We start from the raw sequence: 15,689 nt of genomic DNA on the forward strand, positions 1-15,689 counted from the left end.
ATAATCATAATCAGCCATGGAATTTATTCAGTAGTTGGGAATCATCTGGTTGAGCTGGAAACAGGATGGATGAATTGAGGAGTATGAAGCCGGAGGAGTTTAGCGATATATTGTGGGAAGATCTTGAAAGACAGGTTGAAGGGTTTGGTAAGCATTAGAGAAGCAGTGCAGGCCTTTGATTGCAGGAATGACATAATTAGTTCTGCTAAATTAATCTAGCAATGGTGTGAGAGTGGGTTGGGGCCGAGAATTTGGGAACTGAGAAGGTTTGGGAATTTCACTAACAGAGAAATCAAGAGTACACTCTGTGGTCCCAGTCTGTTTGTTTCTACTTCTGTGGTGAGTCAGACTTTGAGAGCAGTGAATAATCAAACTTAATTCCACTTCTTGACATTTGCAGCATCTATTCATCTTTCAAAAGCCAGCTCCAACCCTCTCTCCATTTTTGGACCATTAGACATGCATCCTCTTCTCCCATTGCACTTATTTTGTGGTATGCATTTTTTCTTCTTCCTAGACAATGACCTCCTTGAGGACAAGGCCCACATCTTCTGCAAAGTTGTGTTTGTTGTATTGACCAGCACAGTGTCTGGCATGTAGTATACTCTAAATGATTAAAGGTATGAACCAAGTGAAGGGCAAAAGCTGAATCCAGCATGTGGCAGATTGGTATTTGTCCCTGTCTTTAACGATTACCTAGCTGTGTCTCTCCTCTTTGGGTTCTTACGTAGTAATTCCTTATCCATTTGGGGGATTACATTCCTAAGTACCATGATTGCTAAAACAAAGCATTCATTAAATGGATTAGATTTAAGATTGGGGTTAGTTAGGAGCAAACCACAAAAACGGCACCAACTATCTATATATCTGGTTATAAAGTAAAGCATATTCATCATTGTTTAAAACCTGCTCCAGGAAGTAACTCTTCTAAATCACTCTCTGTAAATCACTTTATATTTCATCAGGAAGCATTGGTACAGCCCATAATTCATTTCTGCAGAATCTATCCCTTCTGAAATTTTTGAACAGCTCTTTATGACTTGAAACTTGATCTTTTGCACTTGCCTTTTCTCTTATTTTCCCACCAGGATTAATCTTATTGGTATCATGTTTTAGCTCAGGATGAACTCAGGTGCCTTGACTTTGAATCCTTTCTCTGCCCTCCTCTTGGGAGAGTGAGCAAGTCCCCGTGCCATTGCGGTCAAGTGCATAGAGATCTGCTCTCCAGGCTTGGACCGTTAGGAGAAGAACAGACAAATCATAGCAAAGCATGTGATCAGGCTCAGAGTGCCCCTGAGATGACAGCTTGCATGATGGAGTGGGAGGTGTCACCTTACCACATTACTGCTCTACATATTGCTACCCCCAAACTTGTTTGCTGCTATCGTTATTTAGATGTAGGAGGAATCCATTTCCAGATTGCCTCTGCTGCTTTTTCTTTTTTTAATTTGATGTAAGTGACAATAACATTATATTAGTTTCGGATGTATGGCATGATGATTCAGTATATGTAGTATATATTATAAAGTGATCACCGCAGTAAATCTAGTTAACATCCATCACCATACATACGTAAATTTTTTTTTTCTGGTGATGAGAGGTCTTAAGATCTACTCTCTTAGCAACTTTCAAATATACAATATAGTATTACTAACTAGAGTCACCTTGCTGTATGTTACATCCCCAGGGCTTATTTATTTTATAACTGGAACTTTGTACCTTTTGACCACCTTCATCCATGTTGCCCACCCCCAGATTTCCTCTGCCTCTTACTTTGTTCTTTCAGCATCTTCCCTTTGTAAGGTATCACTTGTACCTTCTAACGTGGCTTAAAATGTTCCTCAGGTAATTGCTGCACAAGTGTGCGTGTGAGAGAGAGAGGTTTGTTTTCTCCATCCAGAAGAGGTCCTGTCTTTGTATCTTTCTCCCTTTGTATCTTGTAAGGTTGCCACATAGGTTCTCAGTAATTACTTGCGAATTAAAACCAGATCCCTTTTTTCCTTTCAGTCCTATTATAAGCTCGTCATGTTCAGGGATCAGGCATGATCTTTCATTTAATCTGCTGCCACAGTACTATGATTAGATGCTCAAGAGATGGTAGTGAATGTTGGAATACCCCAGTAACGGTTATTGAATCGGGATTGGGACAGGTGAGCAGGTCTCATTTTCCTGGACAGGTGAAGAAACTGCAGTCTATCCTCAAACCAATGATGCTTCGGCGGCTGAAAGATGACGTGGAAAAGAACCTTGCTCCCAAACAAGAGACGATCATCGAAGTAGAGCTGACCAATATCCAGAAAAAGTACTACCGTGCCATCCTGGAGAAGAACTTTTCCTTCCTGACCAAGGGGGCCAATCAGCACAACATGCCCAATCTCATCAACACCATGATGGAGCTGAGGAAGTGCTGTAACCACCCCTACCTGATCAACGGTGAGTGGGGGACATGGGGCAGGCATCTTGATAGCCAACAGTCTTACGTTATCAAGTTCCCATGAAATGCCAGGGTGTGTATTCTGACCTTTTTACAGAGTATTAAACTGAGGTTCAAAGAGGTTGATGGATCTGCCTAAGCAGTCTGGCCAGTGAGTATACAGAGCCCTGTTTTGAACCTACCTCTACCAATTCTCTGCCCATCAGAAGACGGATATCAGTTGTCAGCCTGCTGTGCTTTGTGTACCTGCAGTCTAGTCCACACTTTCCACTTTGGTGCAGGGAGATGTGTTACTTCATTGAAAAAATGATCATGGCGCAATGAGATTAAAACCCTCTGCAGATAAGTTAACAGTTAACGTGCTGAGTAGAGAACGTGTTGGAAACTTTTTCTTTTTTTTTTTTTTTAAATTATTTTTTATTTTTTTAATGCTATTCTTGTCTGCTTACATTCTTTTTATTTATGTATGTATGTATGTATGTATGGTATGGCTGTGTTGGGTCTTCGTTTCTGTGCGAGAGCTTTCTCTAATTGTGGCAAGCGGGGGCCACTCTTCATCGCGGTGCGCGGGCCTCTCACTATCGCGGCCTCTCGTTGCCGAGCACAGGCTCCAGACGCGCAGGCTCAGTAATTGTGGCTCACGGGCCGAGTTGCTCCGCGGCATGTGGGATCTTCCCAGACCAGGGCTCGAACCCGTGTCCCCTGCATTGGCAGGCAGATTCTCAACCACTGCGCCACCAGGGAAGCCCGAAACTTTTTCTTTTTAATTTTACAATAAAACTTTTTATAAAATTTTAAATCAAAATATGGCTTGGATTTACTGATCCCAAGCTTTTATGTTGAGAGGTATGTCTTTTTGTCAGCTTTCTCTGAAGGTTTCTTCACTTGCCTAAGTCAGCTTGGTATTTCAGATCCTTCCTCTCCTTGGTCAGACTTCCCAGGAAAGCAGAGCACCTGTGTTCTCTGCAGGACAGCCCTGCCACTTGTAGAGCCCTCTGCTGAGGGCATGGGACGGACACACAGCATTCCCTCACTGGACTGTTGGTTTGGGACCTAAGAATTCATTTCATTTTTTTCTAGGCTCTGTCCAGCAGAGAGTAGCTATTACTCTTATAGTCTGTTCAAAGAATAGTTTTGTTCCATTCTTTTTCAGGGGCAGAGGAGAAAATTCTGGAGGACTTCCGGAAAACCCACAGCCCTGATGCCCCCGACTTTCAGCTGCAGGCCATGATTCAAGCAGCAGGGAAGCTGGTGCTGATTGATAAACTGCTCCCTAAGCTGATTGCTGGCGGCCACAAAGTACTCATCTTCTCCCAGATGGTGCGCTGTCTCGACATCCTGGAAGATTATCTCATCCAGAGAAGGTGAGCCTTGTGTCAAAGCTGTGCATCAAGCACTGCAAGCAGTTCCTTTTCTTTGATGCCTTTTTGATTCATTCAAAAATTATGTTTTAACAAGAAAAAAGCATTAACAAGTAGAGATAAGAAATCTTCTCATAAAGATTGACTAAAATTCAGAGTTGAATCTTATGACCAGTTTTACCTGTCTAGAGTGAATTTCCTAGCCTATGATGTGGAGCCCTTGCTTTGCTTAAAAAATAAATTTTACATGTTTATTTATATTCTCTTTAGTTGGAAGAAACAATTCAGATAGCATTACAGAAGGTTAAGAAAATAATGTCGTTGTTTTTTTTTCCCTTAATAATGATGAGAAAAATACACCCTGGAAAGCATCACTGTATCAAGTTGCTGAAAGAGCACAAGCTGACAACTGCCAGAAAAAGAACTTGGGGATGTTTTATGTCTTAGCAAACCCTCTAAAGTTTTATGATACACTAACTATGGCATCCCAACTTATTTTTTTGTTCATACTCCTGTAATTCCTTGAACCTAAGTTCCATTACTCATGCAGGTGAAAAGCCTGGGGTGTTATGTGGGTTGTTTGGAGTCTATGTGGGTACTACATTTGTTACATTATACACTGTACCTTCCATTTCCAGTCATTGGGATACATCAATCATCCGAATGGCAAATGGATTTTTTAAATTTACTCTTAATGATAAAGACGTCTCCAGATCTTAGAAACTATTAGCCAAGGCATTGCTAGGTTTAAAGGACATCCTTATTTTTATATAGTCATCATAGCAAATCTCCGTTGTGTTAAATGTTCTGATCCTTAAAGATTCTGTTTGTCCTTGTAACATGTAATTTATAGAAAAAGTATTAAAGGAAACGACCAATTTAACTATGGGTTATGCTGACATTTAACATTACATAAATAATTCTCCAAAATCGGATTAGGCAATAAAAGAATTTCTCAGAGCCCTGTAGTGGAGATCTTTAGGTTAGGAATTCTTGAGACTTACATTGTTTTTTTCTTTGAAGAATATATTGAAACTAGAAAGCAGTTTCGTATTTTATAAATTCACTATAGATGAATTACCAGAACACTTGCTTCTTATGTAAATATATTATCTCACTCTTCAAAATGTATGCAACTACCAGTTTTCAGTTTTTATTAAAGATCCCCCAAAATGAGTAACAGTGTAATGAACAGACTTTTGCTAAGTTCCGATGTCTTTATTTAGCTCCCTTATATGCTATTTTTCCTTATCATTTATTGCTTATTTTTGTTTTCAAATTGTCTAAATATTACAGTTTTTCTTGAAAATAGGGACACGTTATAATACCACCACCTGCTCGAAGTTTCCATTCACACTTGGGCATTTATCTTTTTAGTCTTTTTTTCTTTGTGCATACATATATTTAGTTTTGTTGTTGATTTGTTTGAATTGGGATCATATTTTACATTCTGCTTTGTAACTCACCTTTTTATTTAATATATTATGAACTTTTTTCTTTAATTATTCTTCTACAACATAGTTTTGATGATCTGCATGATACTCTGTCTTATAGGTTGTTTCCAATTTTTCAGCATTTTAAGGAACTCTGTGAATATCGCTTTGCATTCATTGTGAACGTTTCCAGTTATTTCCTTAGGATAAATTATGATGTATATTTTAAAAAGCATTTGATACATATTTCCAAAACACCCTCTAGAAAGAGATTTTTACTGTGTCTTTTAATGGTGTATGAGAATGACTTTTTTTTCATACTCTGATCAATACTGTTTTTGCGTTTTAGTCTTTGCTGATTCAGTAAGCCAGAATTATGGTCTCTTGTTTTAATTTGTATTTCTGATTCTTAATGACAGTTTCATATTTATTAGCTGTTTATATTTCTCGTTTTGTGCATTGCTTTATTCATGTTCTTTCTCCATTTTTTTGTTACTCTTTGCCTTTTCATTTATTAATTTATAAGAATGGCTTGTTTACTTAAGAATATGGTGCAAATACTTCCCCAGTGTTGTTCTTGACTTTTTCTTTATGGCTATGGGTTTTTGTTTGTTTATTTTATTCTTAGAAGTTTTAAATTTTATAATAGTCAAATCTCTCAGTCTTAAAACAGCTTTAAATAAACTTAAGTGCTTATTTATACTTAAATTAATATGCTTAAAAAGGCTTCCCCCACCTCTCAATTATGCAGTATTCTGAAGTATTTTCTTTTCATTCTCTTATGGTTTCTTTACCCCAGCTCTGCACCCAACAGGGTCTTCTGACTTTAATATCATCATTACTTTTCTCTTTTTGATTTAGTTTTTAAATTTTCTTCAAAGTTATACATGCACATAGTTTAAAGAGCCAAATTATTCTATTAGACCTATGAAAAATAGCATTTCCTGATACCACCACATACCCCCAGTTTCTCCCCACCTGAAGCATTTACTTTAAACTCCTTATGCTATTTCTTTTGGTATTTATAGCTATATCTCTAAGTAATGTTAGTAGTTGTAATTTTTTTTTTCAGTTTTAAGTATTATCTGTTCTCACTATGGAAGATGAATATTTCCCTTCTTTCACTGCCCCTCGTAATTACCACATGTGCAACTGCTGTCCTCTCATCTTCCCAACCTGCCATGCAATACTTTGGGTTAAATTAATATTCAGTGTTTATTATGACTTATGGAAATGCTGAGTTATAGCTCAGCCATGTAGTATGCTGTTTACTATTTCTTTCTTGCACAATTTTAATTTTTTCCTGAAGCTAAAAATTATTTTTTATTTGGTGCATATTTTTAAATATACTTATTATAATTCAGCTCCAAAATTTACTCTGGTTGTCTAAATCTCCTCTTGTTACGTTCAAGCACATCAGTTTCATGTCTGAGCCGTCTCTCCCAGGACCTTCTGTCTTTTCCTCTCTGGGCATTTACCCTTCCTGCCTAGTGCACAGTTGCCATCTGTGATCTCTCTTCCTTTATCACGCTGACAAGTTTCTTTCCTTCCCTCTTGAATCAAATCTTGTTGGTGGATCCCATGTACATCTTTTGGGAGCTTCTGAGAAAGGGTGAATGATAAGTGAATTTGAGACTTTGTCAGAATGTTTTCAGTTTACTCTCATTCTTGAGCAGTAGTTTGGTTGAGTTTGAGGTACTAGGTCAGAAATCACTTTCCCACAGAATTTTGAAGATGTTAGTTCACTGTCTTCTAGCTTCCAGGATTGTTGAGACGTTCACAGCCCTTCCAGTTCCTGGTCTGTGTATGTGACATGTTTTTTCTGTTTAGAAGCTTTGATATACCCTCTTTGTCCCGGTCCTGTGAAATCTGACAATGAACTGGGTTTTGTATGGTGTCTGTTGAACTGGATGCTTTATAGGTCTTCCCATTTGAAATTATGTTCCTTCAGTTCTGGGGGATTTTCTTGTATTTTATCTTTCATTATTTCTTTCTGTTTTGTTTTCTCTTTGCGAAACTCCTATTATTCATGTCAGACCTTCTGGTCTGATCACCTAATTTTCTCTTTTCTCTACTTTCCATCTCATTATATTTTGCTGTACCTCTGGTAGAATACCTTTATTCTGTCTTCCAACTTTAATCCCTAGATTTTCACTGTGTAATTATATTTTTAATTTCCTAGTTTTCTTCTGTAATTTTTCAGTCTTTATAGCACTCAGCCGGTTATCACACAGGTGCAGTGTTTTGTCATTCTGAGATTAATGATGATAGATTTTTTACAATCTTCCTACAGTGTCTGTTTTCTCAAGTCAAATTGTTCTTTTTGTTTATGTCTCTGTCTTCCATAGTAGAATTCTGGGTTGGCTTTTTTTTCCCCCTCCTTTCAGCACTTTGAAGTTACTCTATTGTGTTTTCACCCCCATGATTTCTGATGAGAAGTTTTGTAGTCATTTAAGTGGCTGTTCCCCTGTATATAATGTATTGTTTCACTGACTACTAAGATTTTCTTTTAATTTTCGATTTGCAGCAGTTTGACTGCTGTGTGGAATTCATCCTGTGCAGAGTTCACTGACCTTCTTAAATTTATAATGTAGATCTTTCATCAAGTTTGGGAAGCTTTAGGTCAATGTTTCTTTGATTTCTCTTTTTTCCTTTTGCCCTATTTTCTTGTTTCTCTGTGAGACTCCAATTACCTGTATGTTTGACCTTTAGATATTGTCTCACAGGTCCATAGGCTCTGTTCTTTTTTTTTTTTCCAATCCTTTTTCTGTCTCTTCTTTTGTTTTGTCTCTCTTCAAGTTCACTGACTCTTTTGTCTGTCATTTCCATCATGCTTATTAAGCCCATCCATTGCTTTCTTTATTTTACAGATTATATTTTAGTTCTAAGATTTCTATTTGTTTCTTAGTGTGATGTTTTGTTTCTCTGCTGCGATTTCCTATCTTTTCATTCATTATGTACATTTCTTTACTTCACTGAACATAATTATAAGAGCTGCTTTTAAAGTTCTTGTCTGTTAATTAAAACATCTTAGGTTTGATATCTGTTGTCTTTTCCTTTAAGAATGGGTCACGTTTCCCCTGGACATTGTGAATATTGTGTTGTGGAGATTCAGGATTCTGTTATATTGCTATGACGATGTTGATGGTTTTTATTTGGAGGCAGTTAAGTAGGTGAGTCTCAAAATGCAAATGCTGTCAGCGTCTCTGGTAGGTAGCCGCTCCAATCTCAGCTCAGACTACTTTCAGTCTGCCCCAAGCATGTGTGGGTCAGAGGTCAACCAGAGACTTAGAAAGAGTTTATACCCGGTGTATGGGGTTCATCATCTCTGTCTCTACTTTCTGGCAGTCCCCTCTCACCCTCTGGCAGTCGTGGTTGCCCCAGACTCCTTCTCTTGCTGCCTCTGGTCAGAAAGATAGTGGTTTCTCATCAAGATTTATAGCTGCCCTGCACCTTTGCCATAACTCTGGCTTCCTGTCTGGCCAAAACCACAATTTCCTCTTTCTCTCCAAAATCTGCGTGCTTTCCTTAACCCTCTGGTGCCCTCAGATAGGTTTTTCTGTTCATTTGTTTTGTTTTTGTATTTTGCCCAGATTTTGTGGTTGTTGTTTACTGGAGGATTGGTGTGTTAAGACTTTGCCCCTCCACACCAGAAGCAAAGCCTCAAAGGTCAGAGGCTTTCCTCAGATGTCTGGTTTTGGCTGCCAGATGGTAGGCACTCTCCAGAGATTAGAAGCTCTGGGCATGTGGGCCAGCTTGTTGGCTACCATATTCTCCGTCTGTGAACACTGTCTGTCTAGCTGGACCATTTCATCAGAGAACCTCCAGTGTCAGTGCTTTGGGACGTTTTTCTTCCTCTCTCCTTCCCAGAGGGTGGGAACTTGATTGGACTGGGAGCTGACTGTGGGGAAGGGGTGGAGAGAGGTAGGGAGGTCTCAATATCTCTGCTTCTCTTCCCTTTTTAAGTATGGTACCTCTGCCTTTAACTGTGTGGTGTCTCCTAAGGTAGAGAGAGGTACAGATCTTTTTGATCCTCTCAGCACTGGGGTGGATGATGGATAGGCTAACAGATACTTCAACAAATATTTAACTAGTTAGTTCCCTTGCTTTTAGACTCTCTGTATCTCCACTTTCAGGGATACCTGGTGGCACCAATGCCTGATCCCTTTGGATATTCTGCCATATTGAATTAGGTTATTTCTCACCTGGGATTCTGCTTTCTTCAAATCAAATATCACTTGGTTTACTTTCCAAGTCCCAGAATTTTCTCCTGTTCTGTTTGTAGGTTTATTGGGGGGAAGGCATTATTATGCATTTTTTTAAAAATCCCTTTACCTATCATTTTTCTAGACATTTGAGGAGATAAAAGAATTAAATGTGCATGATAACTCATAATCTTTAATTGGACTTCTTCGATTTATTTTATTTTATTTTTTATATTTCAGTCTTCAGTCCTCCTACAATTTTGGTAGAGGGTATATAAATGGGGGTCTAATTTAATTTATTTCCAAATATTTCTGATTGTTTGTTTATTAAATAGTCCATCTTTTCCCCCATTCGTATAAGACAGTATGCATAAAATATACTGAGATATTATGTTTGCTGGGTGTGTATGTAACCTTTCTATTCTTTTGATCAATATTTCTATTCCTTTGCTCATATATTATTACAGATGAACTTCAGAATTCTTCAGAATTATTCTTTTCTTTTTTAAAAAATTTATTTATTTATTTATTTATTTTTGGCTGCATTGGATCTTCATTGCTATGTGTGGGCTTTCTCTAATTGTGGCGAGCGGGGGCTACTCTTCGTTGTGGTGTGCGGGCTTCTCATTATGGTGACTTCTCTTGTTGCAGAGCACAGGCTCTAGGCATGCGGGCTTCAGTAGTTGTGGTGCGCGGGCTTCAGTAGCTATGGCTCGTGGGCTCTAGGGCGCAGGCTCAGTAGTTGTGGCTCACGGGCTTAGTTGCTCCGCGGCATGTAGGATCTTCCCAGACCAGGGCTCGAACCCGTGTCCCCTGCCTTGGCAAGCGGATTCTTAACCACTGCGCCACCAGGGAAGTCCCCAGAATTATTATTTTTTAATATATCCCTGACTACTCCAGTCCTCACTACAGAAAAAAAAATTATATATTTACATATCTGTATTTATCTATGTGTACCTATATCCATTTGTTGGGATTTTGATTGGTTTTTACACACGTAGTAGGGTAGAATTGACATCTTTGCAAAATTGAAGAACATGATATTCACTGCACTTACTCAGGTCTTTTATATACACCGTTGATTTGGTAAATATTTATAAGGTACCAACCTTGTGCTGAGACCTGTATAGGTGTTAGGGACATGGTGACCAAACCAACATGACCCCTATTGCCAACTCCTGCTTATTTCTTATTAAGGTTAATTGTAAGTATTTTATATGTTTATGGCAATCATGAACGGCAGGTTTTTGGGTTTTTTTTTCACTCTTTGTGTTCTCCAGCTGGTTATTGCTGGGAGGTGAGGTGGTTCATTACCCTTCAGGCTTCTGAGGTCAACATTTCCTGTTGTGCCAAAAATGTGTCATTTCCACACACACACACACACACACCGCCTTGCCTGCCGAGTACCCAGAGGTTTTCCAGAGTGCCACCTGCTTCTTGTTGATATTTGACAGCAACTCAGAATTACAGTTTGATCGACCACATCAACTCCTAAGGATTTTGTTCAGAATGCAGTTGACACAGAGGGTTAATTGCTGCACTGATGTTTGGTGCAGAAAATTTAATGATGTCTGATTTCCTCATTCAGATTTACTAGCCCTCAAGATTTTCTTTGTTCTTGAGCCTCGTTGTCACGCCAGCTGTCAGTTTGGTTTTGTTCCCATTTAATTTCGTGCCGTGCTCATACAGGGGTGAGGGCATAGCCAAAGGATCTGGCTCGGGAGTGAGGGGAGTGAGGAACAATTTAATTGAACTCTCAAATCACTGGATTTTTATTTTAGTTTTGTGTTCTTCGAGCACAGTCCCTCAAAACTGAGTGATAGAAATGAGAATTAACGTTCCAATCATCCCGCCCAATTTCTAAAACTGTGTTCTATCATAGATGGCCAAACACTATCTAATTTTATGGGAATTTTTTTCCCTAGGTGATTGCCAAGCTATATCGTCTCTATTTATTGGTTTCTCCTCCCCTTAATAGTATGCTCATTCCCCGCCTTACTCAGATCTGCGGGCATCTGGCTCCTCTCTGATGGTTTAGGGGTGTCTTGTCAAAGAACATTGAGTCCTGTGTGCCTGCAGCACTAATTGTTCACATGTGTGATGGTGGGGTAGTGGCAGCTATCATTTAATTGAATCTCAACTCTGTCTTCTGACTCCAAATCCTGTGCCTCTTCCACTGCATCACATACGTGGCCAAACGTACGAGTAACTCGGTGCAGTTCCTAGGTGCATTGATTCATCACAGTCATTTTGGATATCTGTAGTTTCTCTTCTTACCTTCTGATAGAGTTACAGGTTTTCTAAGTTTACCAGAGTCTCTTACTTACCTTTATTTTTCTCTTTTAAGTTTTTAGGGAAATCTTTCTACTGCATTGAAATGTAGGGTACAGTATGAAGGCCATACAGCAAACTGGTTAAGAGTGTGGACTTTTGAGTCAAATGGATCTCACTTACCAGCTAGGTGACTAAGCAAGTTATTTTGCTTGTGAGGCTCTTGTTGTTGTTGTTGTTGTTGGGGTTTTTGTTCTTGATGTTTTCTCAAGTGTAAAATGGGGAACTACCTCACAGGATTATTGCCAGAAGTAAATGTGATGTTGCATATAAAGCATGTATCACATATCACAGTGCCTGGCACAGAGCTTGACACTTAGGCGCTTACTGCTAATATTGTTGCTGTGGCTGATATTAATAATGATGATAATTTTATCTAACTGCTTCATAGTTGTATAGAATTCAACATATGACCCTTAGCTTTTAGCTTAGGACAAAATCTTCTTAGTCTGCCTTCATGACAATCCTGTAACCACCACTGCTTTTATTTGCTACTGTAGTCTCATGTATTATTCTTAAGTTTATTGCATTAAAAAAGAAGAAGAAAGGAAAAATCTACACCTGTAATTCCAGATATGGGTGCACTCTAGCTTTGTAAAAAGAAGAGTCTTTTTGGACTTGGGTCTTTGCTTTGTACGTGTCCCTTCTGAGCCTGAATTGGTCTGCTTTCTCTACCTGTATTTCCTTGGGTGATTCCTCACATGGATTTTCCTTTTACTCAAGGAAGTCAGGATTATATTGCCCAATTTAGTTATCTAGAGCCACTCCCACCCAGAGTCATCTACCCCTAGAGGATCTATCCTTAGTCTCTTACCAGTTGTTTATCTGAATTTTTAGAGATCTGATTTCCCAGATTCTGGGCTGCTGAGAAGGTTTTTGTCAGGATTCATGTTCTTGACTGTCGTGGGGTCTAGGATGTCGTCCTTTTCTCACATGGTTCCTATTACATATACTTTACCAACCAGTTCTTGCTTGTTGGTCAAAATTGGGCCCAGGGTAGCATCCCCATATTAATTTGTTCATTGTCAAGGGGTAAATAAGAAATAAATAAGACTAAGCAGCTATCCAGATTAGTACTATGTTTTAATTCTGTGCTAATTACATGATCTCCATCATAAACAAACCTTGTATGTTTTCTGATTGGATGGACAGATGCTAATAGGCTCCCGTAGCAGTTTAATTTCCTACTCTCTATCCTTTTACCTTCTCCTCACCATTCTTTCCACCCTTAATTCCTAACTTTCTACACAGGTATATGCCTTCTTAATGATATTCAGCTTTGCTTCCTCACTTTATTTTCCTCTAAAAATTCTCCTGGCTTCTTTCCAACCTGACACAGCTCAGAAACCTTTCCTGTGATTTCTTCCTACTTGCTTGGCAGTATGCTGCCCAGAAGACCTTGGTTTCAGCTATAAACCTGGAGGTTTTGCTTTCTACCTCTGAAGCTTTGAGGAATTGTTAGGATAGAAATGACCAACCCAGACATAAAAAGACGGCCTGTCCATCCAGTCTTCTTCCCATTTTCAGTCCATCCAAAAGCAGATGGAGCCTGATTCGAACTCTGATTCCATGTTATGAGTTCTACTGAAAGTAGATGGTTGAGGCTTTTATTTGCTTTTCCTGGTCTTGTGATTAGATTCAGTGCAAGAAAATGGGGAAGCACTTGAGAGTAAGTTTGCCTGGGCAGTGGGGATTGATACTTTACGTTTACAGTTCTCTAGTCCTCCGTAGTTCGGCTGGTTTTTTGTTTTGATTTGGTTTTCGTTTGATTTGAGAGAGGGGGACATATTGCAGTGCAGTTTTAGGTGTCTGCCCTGCTGCATATGTAGAGGGGGGATTCCTTTTAGACCGCTGACATTAGGTCCATATTTAGAAGTGATGGGTTTAAGGCCATTAGTCAACAGCTTCCTGCGTTGTTTCTTGTTCTCCACTGAAGTCATGATTAACACCTGGGCTTTCGTTCGTTTGGGTCCCCTCAGATACACCTATGAGCGAATTGATGGGCGAGTACGGGGAAACCTGCGCCAGGCAGCCATCGACCGGTTCTGTAAGCCAGACTCAGACCGCTTTGTCTTTCTTCTGTGCACCCGAGCGGGAGGCCTGGGGATCAATCTCACAGCTGCCGATACCTGCATCATATTTGATTCAGACTGGAACCCACAAAATGACTTGCAGGTAACCATTAGGATGATTGCTGTTTGCCTTAGCTGTCCCTGAATCCAAGAACATCATGACAGGGCCTGGCTTAGCTATAGAGAGTGTCTGCCATGCTCCATGCTATTGCTATGGCTTCGGCCAGATGGCAGGCTTAGGGCCTCGGTCAGGGTACAATTGAGTAAAAAGTAAATGTCGAGCCTTCCCACTAATCCAAGTGGTTCTTTCCTTTTACTACAAATCAAATGGTATTTCACAGTGGTAGCCTCCAAATGTAGATTGGAACTACTATTTATTATCAGACATAAAGATACGAAGCTTGAGTAATTCTCTAATTCTTGACATACGGATTGATTCTGGCATTTTCACTCACTTTGTTTGTTAGGTGGTCATATGTCGTATACAGTACATGAGATGACCCAGAGGGCTAGGAAAGTTCCCTGGTGCGGCAGGGGTGACTGAGGCTTCCCCAGTAGTTCATTTGCTCTCCAATGAATGCAGCATAGTAGGGTTGACGTGGGCCCAGTTAAGTGTATTTGCAGATTAAATTTGCTCGTTTTAACCAAACTGAATAATGGTGGCTTGAAAAGATTATGGCAAAGATGGGAGCTAATACATTTTAAAAGCAAGTGTAAACAAGCAAATGACAGAGCTAACACTTCTGGTTCAGAATTCCTCATCAACCCCGTGTGAAAGTAAAAACAATGACATTCTAGCCAGATTGCACAATAAGTCAGTCCAAAAGATTCTAACTTGTCAAGAAGGCTATTTTAGATGACAGTTTTACATCCATTATCATTAACAACAAACTTCATCCTGAGTGTGTATTGGATCTCGGGACATCTGCTGATACTCAGAGCGTGAGTGTGTGGCTCAGAGAGCGGTGGGGACCTCAAAACCTTTTTCATGATACCGGTGATTGATAAGAGAAGTTTGCAGGCTGCTGTTTCACAAAACTGAGGAGGTGCCCTAGGGAATACTGCCGGGAAGGGATGCAGAGAAAAGGAGCTAAGGTGATGGGTATCTGGGCTTCTTCCCCACCTACCATGTCACACAGAGCCGTTCTGCTTTGTCTTTTTCATTTAACGAGTTTCAAAATAACATTTTGTTTGAAGAAAACAATCTACTAGTTGAAAAACCAGTGCTCTAAATTATTATGTTGGTGACAACTGGGTAAAACGCAGGAAAAAAATCATTGTAAAACAAATTCTGTGGCACTATGTTCAACATCCAACTTGAAAAATCAGTGGCCATGGCCAGATCACCATCAGGCCTTTCTGCTGGTGACGGCATATTTCGGTCAAAGATGAGTTGCTAGATATGATGAATAACCAATTTTTAAAGGAGTTAGCATAGTCAATGCCAAAGTAATAATAATCAGTAGAGACTATTTGATCAGGTCACCAGGAAGAACCTAATTAGGATAGTGATGTAGAGCAGGGGGTGGGAAACTATTGCCAGTGGGCTAGCCACCTGTTTTTAAAATAGCCTCATTGCAATATAACCACACCCATTTGTATACCTGTTATCTCTGGGTGCTTTCATGTTACAGTGGCAGGGTTGAGTATTGCAAGAGAGACCTCATAGCCCACAACGTCTAAAATATTTACTGTTATAGAAGGTGTCTGCCAACCCTGAGACAGATGGTTCCTTAAGTAGTACGTTCTTGACAGCTGTAAAGTTCTGTGCTCCTTTGCAGTGCTCACCTGACTGTGAGGTTTGGAACCTGGGCCAGTGATGGTATGAGAAACGGGTGGCCATTTGGAGGCCA

At 39.6% G+C, this 15,689-nt stretch overlaps 1 protein-coding gene across 3 annotated transcripts in view; it reads left to right on the forward strand.

The window, feature by feature from the left end:
- Window positions 1-15,689, forward strand: part of CHD6 (chromodomain helicase DNA binding protein 6) — a 208,893-nt gene that overhangs the window by 125,789 nt on the left and 67,415 nt on the right. For all 3 annotated transcript variants that reach the window (XM_059898585.1, XM_059898587.1, XM_059898586.1), the window contains exons 15-17: window positions 2,178-2,433; window positions 3,588-3,798; window positions 13,744-13,939. In XM_059898585.1, the coding sequence (XP_059754568.1) occupies window positions 2,178-2,433; window positions 3,588-3,798; window positions 13,744-13,939 (663 nt within the window). The remainder of the gene's footprint in view (window positions 1-2,177; window positions 2,434-3,587; window positions 3,799-13,743; window positions 13,940-15,689) is intronic.

The sequence above is a fragment of the Balaenoptera ricei genome, chromosome 15 (assembly GCF_028023285.1).
Source record: "Balaenoptera ricei isolate mBalRic1 chromosome 15, mBalRic1.hap2, whole genome shotgun sequence".
In the NCBI taxonomy this organism is placed as follows: Eukaryota; Metazoa; Chordata; class Mammalia; order Artiodactyla; family Balaenopteridae; genus Balaenoptera; species Balaenoptera ricei.